Raw genomic sequence first — 17,077 nt, 5'->3', positions numbered from 1 at the left:
TTGTCAGGTACTGAGCAAAGCTTGGTGGTTTTTCTCTGGGTACTCTGTCTAAACATGACACATCCTTAAATGACCCAGCTGTTAATGGGACATTAAAGTAAACAAAGAAAGAAAGGAATCCATCAAAGCCAACAAGCAGATCTTTTTTCGTAATTGTTGTGTTGCACATCTGGCCATGGTTTAATTCTTTCTCTTAAAACAATTCTCCTATGGGTAAAACCGACAAGAGAAATGAAGTTCTGGGTTCACATACATTTATTTCTAAATAAAATGAATACATGCAATTACAATAATAAAACATACAAGAAAATTAACATGACGATGTACATATGATGTAAAACTCTTACAAGGTCGGGTATGTAAACAGAGTAAATAGACTACATGGATACAGGAGGTAAAAAACGGGGTACATAATATTTTCTCCTGTTCGCATTTTTACATTTAATCAAATATCCTGATAAAAAATAAGTTTGCCATAAATTATATTCTGCTTTAATCAAGTAATAAAGTTTGCTATATACATGTAAAGTACTAATTCAATGTAAGTGATAAACGTTATTGTTTGGCGTTCCATAAGTAATGATAAAATGTTTGAAAATTGTGGAGATTAATAAGCCTACAATCTTTTTAACAAAGTATTTAATGTCAGGAAGGTGACATTGTATGAATATTTCATTCACTGTACAAAAGTTATATACATTTTGTGTTTATCCGATGAAATTCAAGCATGCTATGTTATTGTAGTTCAATAAGGCACAATATATGTTTCTATTTCAGTTTGTTGCCACATTCATATTTTTTATAAATAAAAATCAGTCTATTTCAATGTTCATCACAAAACAAATAACTTGCACATGTTCATGAAAAAACATTTTTTAAATCTGATTTTAATTAATATGTCATAATGACAGTCAGCAAAATAGCAATCTGCTTAAAATCAAATCTTTGATATCCACGCTGTTTCAGTAAACTCACTCTCTATTACATCAGGTCTAACAGAGAGCAGGTTTACTGAAACGGTGTGGTTATCAATACATCACATGCATATAATTTTAATCACATTAGCACAATAATGTCTGATAAGAAATCAGCTGACCAGTCGGCTCTCATGATACAGTACCTATAGTACAGTTAATCTAGAGTCAAAGCTACATATTGTATTGGTGTGATAGGTGTCCAAATTGTACACTGGTTATCATATGTACATGTGATGGGTGTCCATATTGTACATTGATTATCGTATAGGTGTGATGGGTATCCATATCGTACACTGGTTATCATATGTCATGTGATGTGTGTCCATATTGTACATTGATTATTGTATACATGTGATGGGTGTCCATATCGTACATTGATTATCGTATAGGTGTGATGGGTGTCCATATTGTACTTTGATTATCAAATAGATGTGATGGGTGTCCATATTGTACATTGATTATCGTATAGATGTGATGGGTGTCCATATTGTACATTGATTATTGTATAGATGTGATGGGTGTCCATATTGTACATTGATTATCGTATAGGTGTGATGGGTGTCCATATTGTACATTGATTATCGTATAGATGTGATGGGTGTCCATATTGTACATTGATTATTGTATACATGTGATGGGTGTCCATATCGTACATTGATTATCGTATAGGTGTGATGGGTGTCCATATTGTACTTTGATTATCAAATAGATGTGATGGGTGTTCATATTGTACTTTGATTATCATATAGGTGTGATGGGTGTCCATATTGTACATTGATTATTGTATAGGTGTGATGGGTGTCCATATTGTACATTGATTATCGTATAGGTGTGGATGGGTGTCCATATTGTACATTGATTATCGTATAGATGTGATGGGTGTCCATATTGTACATTGATTATTGTATAGATGTGATGGGTCCATATGTACATTATCATTAGTGTGATGGGTGTCCATATCGTACATTGATTATCGTATAGGTGTGATGGGTGTCCATATTGTACTTTGATTATTGTATAGGTGTGATGGGTGTCCATATTGTACTTTGATTATTGTATAGATGTGATGGGTGTCCATATCGTACATTGATTATCGTATAGATGTGATCGGTGTCCATATTGTATAGTGGTTATCATATGTACATGTGATGGGTGTACATATCGTACATTGACTATTGTATAGGTGTGAAGGGTGTCCATATCGTACATTGATTATCGTATAGATGTGATGGGTGTCCGTATTGTATAGTGGTTATCATATGTACATGTGATGGGTGTACATATCGTACATTGACTATTGTATAGGTGTGAAGGTGTCCATATCGTATAGATGTGAAGGGTGTCCATATTGTATAGGTGTGATGGGTGTTCATATTGTACATTGATTATTGTATAGGTGTGATGGGTGTTCATATTGTACATTGATTATCATATAGGTGTGATGGGTATCCATATTGTACATTGATTATCATATAGGTGTGATGAGTGTCCATATTGTACATTGATTATTGTATACATGTGATGGGTGTCCATATCGTACATTGATTATCGTATAGGTGTGATGGGTGTCCATATTGTACTTTGATTATCAAATAGATGTGATGGGTGTTCATATTGTACATTGATTATCATATAGGTGTGATGGGTATCCATATTGTACATTGGTATTATCGTATAGGTGTGATGGGTGTTCATATTGTACATTGATTATTGTATACATGTGATGGGTGTCCATATCGTACATTGATTATCGTATAGGTGTGATGGGTGTCCATATTGTACTTTGATTATCATATAGATGTGATGGGTGTCCATATTGTACATTGATTATTGTATAGGTGTGAAGGGTGTCCATATCGTACATTGATTATCGTATAGATGTGATGGGTGTCCATATTGTACATTGATTATTGTATAGATGTGATGGGTGTCCATATCGTACATTGATTATCGTATAGATGTGATGGGTGTACATATCGTACATTGACTATTGTATAGGTGTGAAGGGTGTCCATATCGTACATTGATTATCGTATAGATGTGATGGGTGTCCATATTGTACTTTGATTATCGTATAGATGTGATGGGTGTCCATATTGTACTTTGATTATCGTATAGATGTGATGGGTGTCCATATTGTACTTGATTATCGTATAGATGTGATGGGTTGTCCATATTGTACATTGATTATTGTATAGATGTGATGGGTGTCCATATTGTACATTGATTATTGTATAGGGTCGATGGTTGTCCATATTGTACTTTGATTATCGTATAGATGTGATGGGTGTCCATATTGTACATTGATTATCGTATAGATGTGATGGGTGTCCATATTGTACATTGATTATCGTATAGATGTGATGGGTGTTCCTATATAGTTGTGATGGGTATAGATGTGATGGGTGTCCATATTGTACATTGATTATCGTATAGGTGTGATGGGTGTCCATATTGTACTTTGATTATCGTATAGGTGTGATGGGTGTTCAAATCGTACATTGATTAATCGTATAGATGTGATGGGTGTTCATATCGTACATTGATTATTGTATAGGTGTGATTGGTGTCCGTATCATACATTGATTATTGCATAGGTGCGTTGGGTGTTCATATCGTACATTAATTATTGTATAGGTGTGATGGGTATTCAAATCATACATTGATTAGAGGATCAGGTAATGTTTAACAGTACATACCAGGTATGCATATTGTTAAATGCAATTCTGTGACTAGAACTTGTGTAATTGTTAGAAAAAAATTCACATTATTAAAAACATGCAGATACATTATGGTTTTCAAGGCTACCGGAGGTGGTAGTGTACAAACATGTACATCTCATGACTGGTAATAAATATCTGTTATCAGACTGAATACGGTAAAATACTACAGATAATGTGAGTCGGGTCACACAGCACCTGGGGATGCCATTAGGAGAGATGAAAGATAGAGAATTCATTAGGAGTGAATGTCACAGACGGCATTGCTACAGGTGTATCTCCATATAAAACAATTACAAGTGTGAACTAATGTACAGACACACAAACGTCTAATGGAGGATGTCAATTAAGATACGGCCGTAAGTCTGGAGAGACAAGCAAAATAAACTTAACACAGGATGTCCTAGCACAAACAGTCATAAAGATTGTCTTAATTAGCATAGTAATAAGTTACTGTAAAAAAACCTACAACCAATCAGAAAACTGGAAATATCACCTTTACACAACCAATCAAAAAATAAGTACTACATATACATTAGTAATTATTGTTACTAATAACAACCAACCAAAATGCTTGTAATAATTACACAAGTAATCATGATTGCAAATAATCAGTAAAACCCCTTGCACTTATTACTGATACTTGTATGTAATAGCTTATAAATAAAATATGTAAAGAGTTTAAAATTCAATAAAAAGGTTTGTATATCTCGACTATTAAATGAAATGGTTATCATTTTTAAATGACAAAAGCAACATTAAATTGAGGGATCAAAATATCATATGGTTTTAAACACTTCAAAATAATTGAAATTATATACATCATTAGATCAATCTACAGTTTTTTGTCTTTATTGTAGAGGGTTTAAGACTGAAGATAATACACAGCATCCATAAAAACTTGTGATAAATCAACGTGTAAAAGTGTGAGCAGCCTTTCGTGTGTCTCACACTAATTAGCACTTTCCCTTCCTATAACACCTAGTGTGTCATTATTGATTCTACTGCAAGTCTCACACCAATAAATACAGCCTTCTTTTTTCAGCACCATATTATTAAGACTAATTTATCAGAGAAAATGGCTTTTTTGCTAAATTAAATTTCATTATAATATTATATTATATACTAGATATACTGTATGCATTTCATCTCGTCTATTTTTATTGATTTACTAATTAACGACAGATTGTCAATTGCCAAAACATGTTTTGTAGATTAAAACATTATGTCACAATTAAATGTACTAATATAACTACATAAATTGCCTGAGTGAGTTTGCACAAAGAAAGACTACTTGAATTTTATTTCGGAGAAACAGCAGCACATGTGTCTGTGATAGGTAGCTGTTGTAAGGAGATATTGATCGACATACTTCAGCCACCAGCTGATGGAAACATATTGTCACACAGACACAAAAACACCCTAACATCTAGGTTAGCCAAGTGTCCATTTCATATGGCCAGAAGGAATGACTCAATAAAAAGGCTTCTTTCTACTCCTTTCTATTCAACTGTGCCTCTTTAAATTTGATTAATAAACATGAATCAGGAATAACTACAAATGGAAGCCTTATCAAGTTTTAGTCACAAAAATGAATCATTTCTTCTGGAAATTTCTTTCATTGTAATGTGGAGTTTTAGTAACATAAAAAAGAAGCATACATAATTTAAGTAGATTGATTTGTAAACTTATTTGTTTGGTTGTAGAATAATCTAACATATAGATACAGTATACCTTTCTGATCCTCAAGTTTTAAGTGATGAATAAATCAAATTGTAAAGTACATATACAATGTATGTGGAGAACAATAAATTGATTTAAATGTCTTTGATATGGTATTCTATGGCTAAATATAGTATAGTACCATTTATGCACTTAGTAACACATCCTTGCCTTAAAAACCTTATCTACACACACTGAACCTGTAATAAATCACACTGGTTATATAATACTAAAATCTGAGAGTATTCCTCATAGCACCTGTATTACATCCGAGGTAGATATACAATATTAACACTAAAATTTTGTTCTATTGAAATAGGAAACTATTTATAGTCATTATGAGTCTGGGTTAAAGAATGGACATGTATAGGGCATCTTCATGATGTATTTCAGGGCTATTTTACATACATATTGATTAAACAATAACGACAGCCATTATAGTCTACCTTCAACTAATAAGGTGTCTGTGACATGGCTGTTTCTCAGACAAGCTTCAATTTTCTCCGAGTGTACAAATATTTATCTAGAAGAACTCCTTATACATGTACATGTTATAACTAACTCATCTTGAAAATTTAAGTTTTTAGTTACAAATCAATCCAATAAATGGTGAGGAAGCAACATTTCTATTCCTAGACTATAAACTAAAATATTAAGTCAGTAATGCAATAAGACCTAAGATGGTCACAAAGTAGTACCTGGCACTTATAATTCACATACTACTGTTTATATGATGTTTCAGTAGCCATGTAACTTGTAGATTCTTTCATTCATAGCTACCGTATTCATCCAATAAGCACCTAGGGTGGTAAAATTTTTTTGAAAACTGAAAGGACGCTAATGGGACCAAATCTCATACAAATACAGCACTAGGTAGGCCATTAATCAAAATTTACAAAAGAAATCAAATAGAGATATCTTCAAGGTTTTTCATAGTTTTAGTCTGTATTTAAATTAGTGTTAATGAAATTGAGGCTCCATAAAGGGGAGGGGGACTTATAGGGACGGGGGTGTTTAATAGGCCGAATATGTTAAAGTTTCAACTTGGACAGAAATATTTGTTGGTGAGTTTGAATAAACTTCATTGGGTTTTATTTTCGTGGATTCAAAACAACCATGAAAACAATGAAAACTTCTTCACAATGAAAATTCCATGTTCAATGTGTTTATTTTGTTGTCCCATTCCACTGACCAACAAAAACAAAAGCAGGTACAAACATACTACTGGTAGGAAGGTTCATAGACACAGTCATCAACACAGGTTGTGGAAACTGGGTTAAGCTTGACTACACAAGTCACTAGACTCCTAAATAGCTTTTAATGTCTATAATCTTCAGGTTATGGGCCATGAGGCTCCCAGATACAGCTTTAGCATGCCTTTGTTCGGGATTATACATAGCCATACATACATGTTCATTTCTGAAATATTTCTGTTGCCCACTGTTGTATCAATAGTTATATAAAACCAGAGTATGAAGTGAATATAAAAGTACATGTATAAATGTACTACTTACTAGCTAATGACTACTGCATGTCTACACGGTTTAGAGTATTTTCTGTATAGCCCCCTTTCATGTCGATAAAGAAGATTAAATTACATTATCAGTACTTCCAACCTGACAAACATGGACATAAATCTTTGTTCTGGAACCAAATCACATAACGTAATTACTAATTAGAAATCAATATAGCCTTGGTGTACGTGTGAAGACAGAATGACACAGAAACTAACTGTAAGGACATTACATGTACTAACACCTGTCATAGACAGTGTTACTGGATGTAGGTCTGATTTATATCTCTAGTCATGCTCTTGGTATTGCTAGTATTCATTCCACAATGACATCAGTTACACTTTGAATTCTACAACATTCAAAGTGTATACCAAACAAAATAAATCATAGAAAGCCCTGTGTTGTGGAAGATATTTTCCTTTTCTTCATTAGTACTATTCGGTCACTGATTGAGCTTCCCTTTGTTAATATGAATGTCATGTCTCTATGCTATTTGGGATGTCCTATATCAATACTCAACATATTCGACCCAATAAGCTTCTCTGTCTGTATAAGTGCCTCATTCCCTTTATGATCTAACAAGATCCAATTCTTGAATTTAAATCTGCATTATAGGTACACTATAAAAAATTTAGCACTTTGTGGATTAATTTTGTGTCTTAATTTAATTCACTCAATTTTCAAAGCATCCTAGGCACTTATCTGGTCAAATATAGAATTCCTGTGCTGCTTAAGATGTATAATTTGTTTACAGGTATGTCAGGTCCCTATGCATGTTAAGAAGTCTTATTTGTGTATAGGTATGTCAGGTCCCTGTGCAGGTTAAGATGTCTTATTTTTGTATAGGTATGTCAGGTCCCTGTGCATGCAGGTTAAGATGTCTTATTTGTGTATAGGTATGTCAGGTCCCTGTGCATGTTAAGATGTCTTATTTGTGTATAGGTATGTCAGGTCCCTGTGCATGTTAAGATGTCTTATTTGTGTATAGGTATGTCAGGTCCCTGTGCAGGTTAAGATGTCTTATTTGTGTATAGGTATGTCAGGTCCCTGTGCATGTTAAGATGTCTTATTTGTGTATAGGTATGTCAGGTCCCTGTGAATGTTAAGATGTCTTATTTGTGTATAGGTATGTCAGGTCCCTGTGCATGTTAAGATGTCTTATTTGTGTATAGGTATGTCAGGTCCCTGTGCAGGTTAAGATGTCTTATTTGTGTATACATAGGTATGCCAGGTCCCTGTGCTGTTTAAGATGTCTTATTTGTTTAGAGTTTAGTCAGGAAGACCCTGTGGTTGTCGAGATGTCTTCCGTTTTCTATTTTTTCCCCCTATTTTCAGTAGTTAGTTATTCTAGGTTCCTGTACAGGTCAAGATGTCTTATATTTATGACAAAGCCCTATGCTGGTTGAGATATATCATTTGTTTACAGTTGTGTTCAGTCCCTATATGCTGATTGTGATAACGTGTTTCTTCAGTTACACCATTACCACCATTGAAATGTTTGAACTTCTAATTTTCTTTTAAGCTAAAAATATAAAAAATAATTAAATGCATCCCGAAAAAATTCTGTGACACTATATCCTATATGGAATGAAGTACTGATTGCCCATACAACAAAGGAAAAATTAATAATTTTATATTATTTTTTGTGTTAATTAGACACATATATACATGATTAAACAATTGTTGTTCAAATGATGAATATCATTTATGCTCTGTCAGCGGTGGAGCATCTTTAATAATTACATATTTGTAAGTCACATTCAGGTCCCTGTGCTGGTGGATATGGCCATTATCAGGTCCCTATGCCTACACTACTTAGAACTACAGACTTCTGTATCACTAGATATATATAGATACGTTCCAAAAGTATAAGTACTGGACTTCCTATACACCTCAATGGTTCGTTTCGTTGTACATGATATTTTATAAATGTCAGTTATATATTAATATTAGATGTCATATAGAATATACCAGAAGCTCCAACCACTGTGTACATACCTCCATCCTTATATTACAGGTACATATAATGAATAAATGATAAAACTTTGCACACAAGTAACATCAAAACTATAGTTTTAATTTACAGGTATATAACTTCATGATCCATATCCATGTAAACTGAATTGGGGACAATAAATTTTGGCACAATAGACACAACACAAGGCACTTCATCTGAATTCCAGTGACCATAATATATGTAAAATTGAAGATCTGATGCCTACATGTATATCTGGCATCAATTCCTTACTCATTTTCTCCTGGAAGACAGTGGTATCTTCCACATTAAAAAAATAACAAATGAGTAGAATAAAAATGATGATGAAATGTCATGAGAATCATACCTGTTAATACCCTGCCTTAGCACTGAGACACTTTGAATTTGAATTTATTTGTAAAAGCTTTCAAATGTAATATTTCATACTTTTAAATTTTTTGTTGTTACACATGGGGTAATTACACAATATATTGCCCTATATGTACAAAAACAAGAAAAAAGATGAATGTCTAAAAACAAAATACACAGTTAACACGTAAAACCAAGTACCGGTTTATACATGTATTGCAAGAACCAGGACAGATCCAAGAACATCTTCAGCCAAGAGTTACTTCCCTTTATGGTTAATATACAAATGTATAAAATTGTAAACTTTATATGATTCAATGTCACCTACATGCATGATGTACATGATAATAATTAAAGGATCCCATTTCATACTCTACTGTTAATTATGAAGTTATAACTAAATATATTTACCGGTAAATGTTGGAAAATGTATACCTGCATCAAAATATCATATTAACTAGCATTGCATCTTTTGTAGTTAGCTGAATATCAACTGTGCAAGTTCTATCACTGCTGTATGTGCATATCAAGTCTTCTTTTAATCTATACATTTCTATTCTCCCTATAAAATGTTTACACAGTATCAATAAAAATCAATGAATGATTACAAAAAAAAAACACGATCATTTGTTTTAAGTTACAAGTATATTTGTCACTTCAATAGTAATTGCTATATTTCAAAATTTAATTTTTCAAAAGAAACCTAGAAAATGAAAAAAATCAAAAGGTAAGGAGGAAAGGTTTATTGTGAAACTACAGAATCAGCTTTGTTGAAATGTGTATGATACACTATCTCAGTTTGTGTGGACAGGAGTATGTGCCAGTATAATCTGTATACTAAAACAGGTTGTAGCACTAATAAACTTATCCTAATATAATAATGGATCTTAACAAGGTCTACATTTTATTTTAAACAAGTTATTAAATAGAAAACTTTTCGGAAAATGAAATATATATTTCTACATTTGACAGGATTATATACTACCTAACCTATCAGGATATGATTACTGTACATATCATTCAATAAAAACCCCATAGTTACCAGGGTAAATATAATAAAAAATTTATGTATTGAAGAACAAAGTATTTTAAACACAATGCTTATTTGTTAATCAAAATGCAGAAAAAAGAAAGAAAACTTAAAAGTCAATAAAACACATTGATTTCTAAAAAAAACCAATTAAAGGTGAAAAAAGATAAAAGTTGAAAGGGTAAAAGATGAGGCAATGATATGGTTATAAACATGTAAATCTTTGGTCACAGTATTATAAATACAGACAATATATACAAATAACACTAACAATAAAAGCAAGGACTAGATCTAAAATAATATATACATGGCATAACACAATTTTAATATTTTCACACATGTACACACATTCATTACATACCTATCAGTAATCATTATAAACAAACTAGTTATGTACTGTTATAGCTCTAGATGAAAAAAAAAACCTTCCTAAATAGTTACATATATACTACAAATTTCCTCGCTATAAAAAACATATATTTTATTGCCATTGTCTTGCCAAGTACATTGTACACTTGACACAATATTATAACTATTTATATAATACCGCTAATTGTTCATTCTTTCATTTCTTTTTCCTGATACAATCGCTTGTAAAACATATTTCCAGAATATAATGCGGAAACATAATCTATCGAGTACATTTTATATCTATGGTAAACTATATCAATATCAAGTCGGTAATCATATCAATATCATGTAAACTGGCTCTGAATAATCATAGATACAACAAATAATTTTTCTTTTTATCCCTATAGCAATATGATTAAATTCATTTTTTTGTTTTCAATATTGAAAAACTGGCATGTTTACCAAAATTTCTCGGCAATGTTTAGCTGAAATAATATTGATATTTGTTCTAGGGGTAGTGTTTTGTTCTCATAAGTGTTTAGATTTTGTACAAAGGAATACATATGGTACATATTCCTTGCACACAATAATATATTTCTGCTCATAATTTATTCAAACATATTCCTTGATTTACTACCTAGACTTTACCTTCTTGGAATGATTCTTTCAAAATTGTTAAAAAATCATGAGCATTGAAGTTTTCAACTAAATTTCTTCTATGCTATGGCCATAAGATGACCAACTGTTATATATATAACTATAATACGACATTGTGAGATTTCTGATTCTCTGTACAGGTTTGACTGAGTATTGGTGTAACTGATGGTGGAAAAATATAGCATCCAACCATTACTCATATAACTAAAACAATACTACCAACAGCAGTATCGATGACTTTATAATCTACCACAAGAGAAATCTATCCTAATTCTCCTTGAAATTACAGCTATACAATAGTCTGTAGAAATAACTAATATCATTATAAATTATACTCAACTTTAGGTGACTTTGTTAAAACAGATTTAAATGCTTCATAATGAGTAAAATTTGTAATCGGTTAAGCACAAAAATCTTCATCATACCAAAATTTGTCAAACCAACATTTTTACTACAACAGATTTACCTTAGTCGAGACACGATTGCACATAGTTTTGAATATTATCAGAACCCTGTATGATGGTACTATTAAAAGCTTACCCTCTCCTAAAAGACCAGTGCATTTTTAGGAGGTAAAAGATGATGTAAATGAATACCAGGTAGCTTGATTTATAACCAGGACCCTGGATGTGATAATTTAATTTTGCTCCACGTTGCAAAACATACAAAGGAAGACATATACTTGAATTTGTTGCTTTTTAAGTAATTTTGTACTTTCACTGTGTGAATATCATTGTCAGGGCCACTGTAGCCATGACTACTGACATATGGAGTCTGTGGCCTGGCAGTCGTCGCTCGGGTCGGACAGATAAAGACGTCCACTCATACACATACACAGCTGGTACACACTACCAGTGTAGGGACGCCCCACGCTTGGTACACTTACTTTTGTACCCTTCAGGTAAACATCTCGTGACTGTATATAGATCTGAAAATATGAAGTAAGATTCACATCATATGACTGTATATAGATCTGAAATTATAAAGTAAGATATACATTACACGACTGTATATAGATCTGAAATTATAAAGTAAGATTCACATTACACGACTGTATATAGATCTGAAATTATAAAGTAAGATACACATTACACGACTGTATATAGATCTGAAATTATAAAGTAAGATTCACAACACATGACTGTATGTTGATCTGAAATTATAAAGTAAGATTCACATCACATGACTGTATATTGATCTGAAAGTATTAAGTAATATATACATCACAAGACTGTATATTGATCTGAAAGTATAAAGTAAGATACACATCACACAACTGTATATAGATCTGAAAGTATTAAGTAAGATACACATCAAAAGACTGTATATAAATCTGAAATTATGATATAAAATATAGATCACACAACTGTATATAGATCTGGAAAAAGAACCATGCCTAAGACTAAAATAACATGTATCTATACCATAAACATTACAAGTATTACATTAGCTATTTCATATTTGCATTTTACAGTTATCTGCCCTTGTGGGTAGGTATAGATTGTGACATCATGTGTTTCAGAGGGTAACATCATACTTTTCAGAGGAAACAGCACGAGTTGCACTCACAAAATTACATCACAATGGATACCTACCCGAAAGGGAGGTAATTCTGTCAAATGCAAAGATGGAATACAAAATATTAAATTTCTTTACTGCAATATTTCATTATTCACAGTCATTTTCCAAGTATCCAGCCAAAGTTAGAACAACTTACGGAGTTATCTGTTGATTCTAACATGATGTCGTCGGAACTTTTAATCAGCATGCTGCCAGCTGGAGCCTTGAGATTAACACCGGTCTCTCCATGTACCCGTATAGATGTTCCCAGCGACTCAATCCTGTTAAATTCATACAAGAACATATAATATTTTTTTGGGTCTAACACCATAGTATACGTAGACTGCAATAACTGCCAATGATGTCCACACAACTTGCTATATTTTCAATTGATCTGTTAGAGATACAGTATACATATCTTAGAGTGATGAGTGAGTTGAAAACTTCCCTAATTCTGTAGAACTTACTTGAGAGGATCCGACGGAGGACTTCTTAATGTTGGAGTGGCTACAGATCCCTCAAACACAAGCTTAGAGGATCCTACAAGGAAATGAAAGATAAGATGTAAGACAATCTAATCAAATCTGACTTAAATAATTCTGCTTCACTTAATCACTATGATGATCTATGTCTTGAATTGTATAATGATAATATGTAAAATGGTTATGATCTCAAAACATATAAAAAGAATATAAAAAATACAATCTTCTAAACTTACATATGAATGCAACCTTTTGTGAGTATTCGAGTCACGGTTCATAAGTAATGACCTGTTGAGCTGTCCCACCTAGTTAGATTACAGACCACATGAGTTACCACATGAGTTTAAGTTCAATTACACATTACCTGTATATCTAACTTCATCAACTTCCATGCTAACTTCTCGGTTGTTGACCTTGAACCTTGTGTTTCCATCCTGATCCTTAACTTCAAAATTATCACATTGGGCCTCTAATGTTCTGTTTCCTGTAAAACAATACAGCTGGTTAATCTTTGTGTAAACAAGATTACATGGAAAGATCACACACCTAAACAAATCTTGTCTATTGAAGAATCCTAATTATCATTTCCAGCGTACTGTCTATTAAAATATCTAAATCAAGCTTTAATGGAATACTTTTCAGTGGGAGTGTCACCATAGCTCTGAGAACTTTATCTTCACATGCCAAAACAAAAAGCTAATAACCCTAAATAATTCTAAATAGCTGCAATTTATACAAACTCTGTTCTCCTTCCCCCAAGTATGTGTCTGGCCAAATTTGGTTACATTCAATGCAGAACTCTATGACTAGTAAAAGAAATATTGACGGACACTGCGCCATGACATAAGTCTACAAAGGCAATCATATCAAAGTACTGAAATGAGTGATCAAGGGGAAATTACTCTTACTATATGCACATTAGTTTGCTACATCTTTATAAGATTCACATGTATATTACTGTGTATACTGCACTTTTAAACATTTGTTGACCCTTTTCCACAATTAAATATAACTTGCTATCTATTCAGTTGAATATTATCATTTTATAATCTTACCTAATGCTATGGTGCTCCCAATATTATTTTCACCGTCCCTTGCATGCATGACAATGTCCCGGCTTGATTCAACAAAGAGTGGTTTATCCTGCATACGATACAAACAGTGCATTATTAAAAGTTCAATCAAATTTAACATAAACAAACAAAGGTAAACAAATCATAAATGAATTCAGGTTGATGTTATTTTTGAAATCATTAAATTACAGACATAACTCTTTTTTTTATGACTACTTGGCATCACAAAAAGTTTGACTGTTATACATAAATGCATTAAATTATTTGCTGTGACGTGTAACATTTAAAAGTTACCTTTAGTTGTGCCTGTATGTTTGATGTGTAAAGTGGTTTAACAAATTCAGCTTCACCCTCCATCAAGATTCCATCTTCTGTAATTCTCATCTTTCCCATACCATCCTGAAACCATCAATGTAGTTAAAACTTAAGTAATTAATTATTAAAACTTAATCAATTTTCATTTAATTTCTGAATTCTAGACATTTACCTCTGGAGATGCATTTACATTCTTCAAATTCTAGTTCAAAGGCCGGATTAGTTCATTTTGGTGTGAATGAGTAAAATATAACTCAAAGTTAGTGTGAATATGCTGCTGTGCATGTCTTGATTTCGGAAAATATTTATTTTCTATGTCAAAAATAGTATAAGGTTTAATTTTTCTTACCATTGAGAAAAAATATTTCTTACCACTGAGAAGTTGAGCACTCTTAGGATCCATATAAGGAGTGCTAAATTGATAACTGTGATGATCATCAGAAACAGGATAAAGCTATAGAGGCACCGCTTCCTCCACCCATAGATTCCCACTGGTTGGTGGTATTCTGGCTCCGACACAACTTCTCCATTTCCTAATTTTCCACGACCCATGACTGTCCTACAATATGAATGATTCAAATTAATTTACAATAGTTAATACATATGAAACAAAAAATAACAGTTTATCAATAACAATTAGAATATTAGAACAATCTGTATTGTAGCGATGCCACAATGGTCAAGTGGTTAAGATGTATAAACACATTACCACAAGCCCTCCACCTCTGAGATAGCAAGTGTGAATCCCATGTGGGGTTATTTCCAGTAACTAACCGCTCGTCGATGGCTTTTCTCCTGGTACTCCTGCTTTCCTCTACCAACAAACCTGGCATGTCATTATATGCCTCTTGCTGTTATCAACTACTGCATATAGTAATTAAGGAAATGCCAGGAAACAGAAGACAACCTGGGTTATGAAAATTAAATCTAATTACCTATCTAAAATTATTAAGGAATATGGAAGTGATGATAATTAACGGTTAAGTTAGGAATTCACTTTTGGGACTCTACAAAGTTATCAAACTCATTTACAGTGTAATACATTCTAAAACTTAAAAGCCGTTTCAGTTAAATTATGTATCTTTAACTTCTTTAAACACGTTTGCTTAAGTTTCAATTCAGTCTAAGAGAACATTAAAATTTGTACATATATCGGAAAAAAATAGTTCTAATGGAATTAGATCAATCGGTTTTACTGTAATATGCCTGAAAAGCCCATGGTTGTGACATGTGTGTAGATGTTCAAAACTCGCTCGCTGTCCGCCATTACACACTGTGGTCAAACTTCTTGTATGCCGAACCCTGTCCCTTGCTCGTAGAGTAATGCAGCTTTTGTCTAGAACTGCTCAAATCGCTCTGACAGTAGTGTGTTTACCTTATTAGGTGAATTGTCTTGCCTAAAAATCATTTTATCGCCTTCTCAGTGATTATTTAATTCATTTGTTTAACGTGCGTGACTTTGGCTCGGGTATGGGTACAGCGTCCATATTGTACCTGCTTAATCGTATTGATCAACGATTTGATATTTCAACGATATTAATTAAAATACTTAACAATGTCGTGGAATTTGTCAACGTTTTACGTTATATGTTTCATAAGAAATGTAGAACAATACATTTATGCTATATTTTGCTTCTTGGTTATGTAAAAGAATTAGCCTGAGTGAATTGTCTCTTTAAGATTTGGATAAATACTTAATAAATTAAAATATTCAACGTCAAAAGTCATGGTTTTAGACTTGTAAACTGAGCCTCTAGTCATTAAATTACATGGATCTCCACAATGCTGAGTAATGTTGACCATAAATTAATTAAGTAACAGACTTGCAATATTTGGGGGGAAGTAACTGTTATGTGTTTATTGGGTTAACTATGGTACTACATCCAACTGACAATTAGGCCTAGTGCTCAGTGTCGTCTTACTTACCTTGAAGTAATATGAATCATGTATACAAAGTTAAATAAATAAATTTGTATTAAGCTACACTATAGCCATAATACACGATTATGTATGCAAAACCAATCTGAACTAAAGTTAATGCAAGTTCATCACACAGTCAGAAGTTCTGAAACTTTCTGCAGTCATCAGATCAACTGACCAATGGCAACGTTTGCTCGATTAATGTAAAACGTGTGTTTTGATTTAGTTGCACAATAATTACCTTGTTTGTAGAGAGTTAATTGATCAAAGTCACTTGCTCCTAAAAGCCACTATATTCACAACATCACAAGAAATCTAAAACTTTCCAAACTTCAGTTTCATTTCACTTTTTTTAGTGTGTTCGGAATAATAACTGATTTCGGAAAATTACTATCTTTCGAATGAAATACTC

The 17,077-nt window shown here is 32.6% G+C and overlaps 1 protein-coding gene across 1 annotated transcript; it reads right to left on the bottom strand.

The window, feature by feature from the left end:
• Positions 1-8,989: 8,989 nt before the first annotated feature.
• Positions 8,990-17,041, bottom strand: LOC138328013 (zeta-sarcoglycan-like). Its single transcript, XM_069274576.1, has 8 exons — positions 16,907-17,041; positions 15,118-15,304; positions 14,725-14,829; positions 14,413-14,500; positions 13,722-13,841; positions 13,343-13,415; positions 13,033-13,156; positions 8,990-12,243 (listed from the first exon to the last, which is right to left on the bottom strand). The coding sequence occupies exons 2-8, from the start codon at positions 15,295-15,297 to the stop codon at positions 12,073-12,075; spliced, it is 861 nt and encodes a 286-aa protein (XP_069130677.1). The 5' UTR covers positions 15,298-15,304; positions 16,907-17,041; the 3' UTR covers positions 8,990-12,072.
• Between the last annotated feature and the right edge of the window lie 36 nt (positions 17,042-17,077).

The sequence above is a fragment of the Argopecten irradians genome, chromosome 7, assembly GCF_041381155.1.
Source record: "Argopecten irradians isolate NY chromosome 7, Ai_NY, whole genome shotgun sequence".
Taxonomy (NCBI): domain Eukaryota; kingdom Metazoa; phylum Mollusca; class Bivalvia; order Pectinida; family Pectinidae; genus Argopecten; species Argopecten irradians.
This window is presented reverse-complemented; position numbering and strand designations above follow the sequence as displayed.

What these genes read in the sequence shown, in the direction of transcription:
- LOC138328013 (XM_069274576.1), bottom strand. Translation starts at nt 15,297, where the DNA reads ATGGGTCGTGGAAAATTAGGAAATGGAGAAGTTGTGTCGGAGCCAGAA. An exon ending in TGGGAGCACCATAGCATTAG is followed by an intron (nt 13,842 to 14,412) that starts GTAAGATTATAA and finishes ATTGTTTTACAG; the next exon opens with GAAACAGAACATTAGAGGCC. An exon ending in TGATGAAGTTAGATATACAG is followed by an intron (nt 13,416 to 13,721) that starts GTAATGTGTAAT and finishes ATTTCCTTGTAG; the next exon opens with GATCCTCTAAGCTTGTGTTT.